This window comes from Loxodonta africana, chromosome 2 (assembly GCF_030014295.1).
Source record: "Loxodonta africana isolate mLoxAfr1 chromosome 2, mLoxAfr1.hap2, whole genome shotgun sequence".
In the NCBI taxonomy this organism is placed as follows: Eukaryota; Metazoa; Chordata; class Mammalia; order Proboscidea; family Elephantidae; genus Loxodonta; species Loxodonta africana.
In genome coordinates this window covers 145,052,225-145,057,371 of record NC_087343.1, presented here as the reverse complement: position 1 = coordinate 145,057,371, position 5,147 = coordinate 145,052,225, and the positions used below count along the sequence as shown (strand labels likewise).

General features: G+C 37.5%; 1 protein-coding gene across 1 annotated transcript; it reads left to right on the top strand.

Annotated features, from left to right (window-relative positions):
* Positions 1-339: 339 nt before the first annotated feature.
* LOC135230455 (transcription factor BTF3 homolog 4-like) lies at positions 340-1,156 on the top strand. The gene has a single exon (XM_064279764.1). It carries the CDS (start codon positions 457-459, stop codon positions 787-789), a length of 333 nt encoding a protein of 110 aa, XP_064135834.1. The 5' UTR covers positions 340-456; the 3' UTR covers positions 790-1,156.
* The last annotated feature ends 3,991 nt before the right edge of the window (positions 1,157-5,147 follow it).

Genomic DNA, 5,147 nt, shown 5'->3' with positions numbered 1-5,147 from the left:
CGAGCCAGTATATGTACTGCCTTTTATTGTGGCAAAAGAAGATTGATAAATTTGATTAAATAAATATATAAATTATTTACATAATAAAAATGCCACAAGCGAAGTTAAAAGGTAACTGACAAAGTAGGATAGATGTTTGCAATATATAGCCAAAGAATTAAAATTCATAATTTATAAAGAACTCCTAAATTTCTGGAGCAGCCCTGTCTCCGCTGAGGCAGCCATCTTGCTCTTGCTGTGTGCTGGTGTAGGAGGACCCTCCCTGCTTCAGATTTACCAACAGCACAAATCAAGAAAAGTTAGCCAAAACTTCAGACTCAGGTCTACATAGAGGGCAAGGGTACAGCTCGCAGAAAGAAGGTGGTACCTAGAACAGCTACAGCTGATGACAAAACACTTCAGAGTTCTCTTTAAAAACTGGCTGTGAATAACGTAGCTGGTATTGGAGAGGTGAACATGATTAATGATGGGACAGTTATTCATTTCAACAATCCCAAGGTCCGAACTTCCCTCTTTGCTAACACCTTTGCAATTACTGGCCACGCAGAAGCCGAACCCATCATAGAAATGCTTCCTGGGATATTAAGTCAGCTTTGTGCTGACAGTTTAACAAGTCTTAGAAAGTTAGTGGGACAGTTCCTGAGGCAAGTGTTGGATAGCAAAACATCAAAACCAGGAGACATTGGTGAGGAGGATGATGATGTCCCACATCTCCTAGAAGATTTTGATGAGATAGCAAAGAATGAAGCTAATTTTTTTTCCTGCTTTTTGAAACGTGGCATGGACTAGATTTAACAAATTAGCTATGTGGTTCCAAAATTTTACAGACACAGAGAACATCATCTGTTACTACTTTAGTAATATAATAATGCTGTTTGTTCAGCATTTTTTGGTTGTTCGATTTTTCATTTTGCACTTTCTCCCAGGATCTAAACCGCTGGTCGAAATGAGAAGTATCAGTGCAGTTTGAGAGTGTTTTTTGTTTTTTATTCTTCTTGGCTTTTTTGTTGTTTGTTGGGGAGTTTTTGGTGTGTGTCTGTGTATGTATGTGTGTGGCATGTGGATGTGTATATTGGAGAGCAAATTGGAAAACAGCTCTATTTAATCCTTCTCCTTTCCTAAGTAGAAATAAAACAAATCTTCATGTCTGTTGCTTTTCTTTCTTTCTTTCTTCTTTTTTTTTTTTTTTCCAATAACGCATAGAATAACTAAAAAGCGAGTGCTTTGGATTTCAAATTGGAAAAGATTTTACCATTGGAGGTTATTTTTTTTTACATTTCTCTGGGTTTAAAATGTTGAGATATTTAACCAGCAGCTTCGTGCCGGAGGACTGGGCAGCGTATCTTTGCTGCAGTTGCCTTATATTCACTTACCTACTCAGACCCAGAAGAATTTATTTTACTGGCTTTTTCCTTTCTTCCTAATTCCTGTTTTCCTCTCCTTTGGTTTCAGAATGGCCTGGCCAGCTTTTGGTAATGCTCTTCCTCATCTTCTATTAGCCTGAGAAGGCAGTTCTCCATATAAAGTTGGTGCTTAATCCTTCTCTTTGTAAGATTTTCTTTCCCCATCCTGAGGAACAACAGCTCCATCCTCAACTTTTGATTTCCCCTTGATTTTACCGTCTGGTAAGTTTCTTACTGGAATAGCTAGCATGCGCTTGCTAATAATTATATGTTTTTACCCTCTATGCTAGCTGTTTTTAATAGCAAATGTAAACGTGGTTCTTTTTCAGCAAGGCTGAAATTGGAAATGTCATTTTGAATCAGAAACAAAATAAGCCATCGGCTCATCCTCTAGCACAAGACAGGCATTGCTTCTTGTGCCCTGGGATGATTTCTTCAACCGCTCTCCTACTCTTGGCCTTGGACCTACTTCTGGGTTAGATCTTACTGCTGTAGCTGCTCACAGCAACCCCTCCCCCCCAAGCTTAGAGTAATGCTTTGGGAGGAACACTGGCAAAACAGTAGTTATTTTTTCACCTTCTTTCAAAAGACTTGGAGGCAAATTGCATTCATTCACTCAAGTTTCCCTCTTGCTGCCTGATGATAAAAGCTTGCATTTTGCTACATGAGCATTTGTTATAGCCAGTAGTTAAGGACGAGACATTAGAAAATCTTTTGTTTTCTGGCCCATCATCAAAATATGACTTAACCTTGCAGCATATCAACGTTTGTTTCAAGCTAGATATCTTTATTTGATATCTAAAGCACAAGACTCACAATATATCAAGAGTTCTTTAGACGCAAAGGAAAAGCTCTTGTGTTCTTTTCATCCAAACACCTCAATTTATTCTATAAATTTGTTCATCTTTCCTGTTATTTCTTATATAATATATGGACTTAAATACAAAATAAAATCTCAAAAGAGGCCAAAAAAAAAAAAAGAATCTGGAGCAAATGGCCAAAATTCCCACAGAAAAATTGAAAAAAATGAACAGAAAATTCATATCAAACACATACACATACACACAAATGTATAAAAATGGCTCTTAAGCATATGTAAAAATGTTCAGTTTCACTCATAATTAAAACCCATTGCCATGGAGTCAATTGGTACTCATGGTGACCCTGTGTATGTCAGAGTAGAACTGCAATCCATAGAGTTTTGATAATTAGAAAAATGTAGATTTAAACAACACTGAGATTTCATTTCTCATCCATAGATTGAGGAAAAATTTAAAAGTACGACTACATATTCTGCAAGGCTGTGGGGAAAGAGGAAACAGGAGTCAACTTGAAAGAGCTCTGATGGTCAAAGAGAATAATTTGAGGGAAAAAATAATAATAGATTACAATACATATAATAAAATAGGTACTTATTAGGCTATATTATTATAAATAAACATTGCATTGTTACTGTTAGGTGCCATCAAATGAGCTCCCACTCACAGAGACCACCAGAAGGAAACACTGCCTCGTCCTGCACCATCCTCACAATCATTGCTGTGTTTGAGCCCACTGTTGTAGCTACTGTGTCTACCTACTTAAGGATATTCCCTCTTTTTTGCTGACCTCTACTTTACTAAGCATGATGTCCTTCTCCAGGGACTGATCCATTCTCATAGCAGGTCCAAAGTATATGAGATGAAGCCTTGCAATCCTTGCTTCTAAGGAGCATTCTGGCTGTACTTCTTCCAAGACAGACTTGTTTGTTCTTCTGGCAGTCCATCATATATTCATGTTCTTCCACAGCACCATAATTCAAAGGCATCAATTTTTCTTCAGTTTTATTTATTCATTGTCCAGCTTTCACATGCATATGAGGCAACTGAAAACACCATGGCTTGGGTCAGGCATACCTTAGTCCTTAAAATAACATCTTTGTGTTTTAACACTTTAAAGAGGGCTTTCGCAGCAGATTTGGCCAATGAAAAGTGTCCTTTGATTTCTTGACTGCAGCTTCCATAGGCATTGACTGTGGATCCATGTAAAATGAAACCCTTGACAACATCAGTCTTTTCTTCATTTATCATGATGTTGCTTATTGGTCCAGTTGTGAGGATTTTTGTTTTCTTTATGTTGAGGTGTAATCCACACTGAAAGCTGTGGTCTCTGATCCTCATTAGTAAGTACTTCAAGCTCTCTTTGCTTACAGCAAGCAAGGTTGTGTCATCTGCACATTGAGGTTTTTAGTGAGTCTTCCTCCAATCCTGATGCTGTGTCTTTCTTCATGTAGCCCAGCTTCTTGGATTATTTGCTCAACACGTAGATTGAATAGGTATAGTGAAAGGTACAACCCTGACTCACACTTTCTCTGATTTTAAACCATGTAGAGACCCCTTGTTCTGTTTGAGCAACTGCCTCTTGGTCAATGTACAGGTTCTTCCTGACCATAATTAAGTGTTCTGAAATTCCCATTCTTTGCAATGTTATCCATAATTTGTTATGACACACACAGTCAAATGCCTTTGCATAGTCAATAAAACACTGATAAACATCTTTCAAGTATTCTCTGCTTTCAGCCAAGATCCATCTAATGTCAGCATCCCCTTCTGATTCCTGCTTGAATTTCTGGCACAGTTCCCTATTGATGTACTTACTGCTGCAACCATTTTTGAATTATCTTTAGGAAAATTTTACTTGTGTGTGATATTGTTCAATAATTTCCACATTCTGCTGGATCACATTTCTTTGGAATGGGTGTGAATATGGATTTCAAAACCACTTGTCTGTCAGTTTGTCATACTGTGGAGGCTTGTGTGTTGCTGTGATGCTGGAAATTATGCCACCAGTATTTTAAACACCAGCAGGGTCACCCACGGTGGACAGGTTTCAGCGGAGCTTCTGTACTAAGATGGACTAGGAAGAAGAACCAGCTGATCTACTTCTAAAAGAAATCGGTCAGGCTTATGAATGACAGTGGAACATTGTTTGATATAATGCTGGAAGATGAGTCCTCAGGTCAAAAGGCACTCAAAATACAACTGGGGAAGAGATACCACCTTAAAGTAAAGTCGATTTTAATGATGTGGATAGAGTAAAGCTTTCCGGACCATCATTTGCTGATTTATCATGGCTCAAAATGAAAAGAAATAGCTGCAAGTGCCCATTAATAATCAGAACATGGAATGTATGAAGTATGAATCAAGGAAAATTGTCATCAAAAATGAAATGGAAGGCTTGAAGATGGATATCCTAGGTATTAGTGAGCAGAAATGGACTGGTATTGGCCATTTTGAATCAGACAATCATATAGTCTACTACACTGGGATTAACAAGTTGAAGAGGGATGGTGTCACATTCATCATCAAAAAGAACATTTCAAGATCTATCCTAAATATAACACTATCAGTGATAATGTAATATCCATAAGCCTACCAGGAAGACCAGTTAATACGACTATTATTCAAATTTATGCACCAACTACTAATGCCAAAGATGAAGAAATTGAAGATTTTTTACCAACTTTTGCAATCTGAAATTGATCAAACATGCAATCAAGATACATTGATAATTACTGGTGATTAGAATGCAAAAGTTGGAAACAAAGAATAAGGATCGGTAATTGAAAATATGGCCTTGGTGACAGAAATGACACAGGAGATTGCATCATAGAATTTTGCAAGACCAATGACTTAGTCATTGCAAATACCTTTTTTAAACAGCATAAACAGTGACTATACACATGGACCTCGCCAGATTGAATAC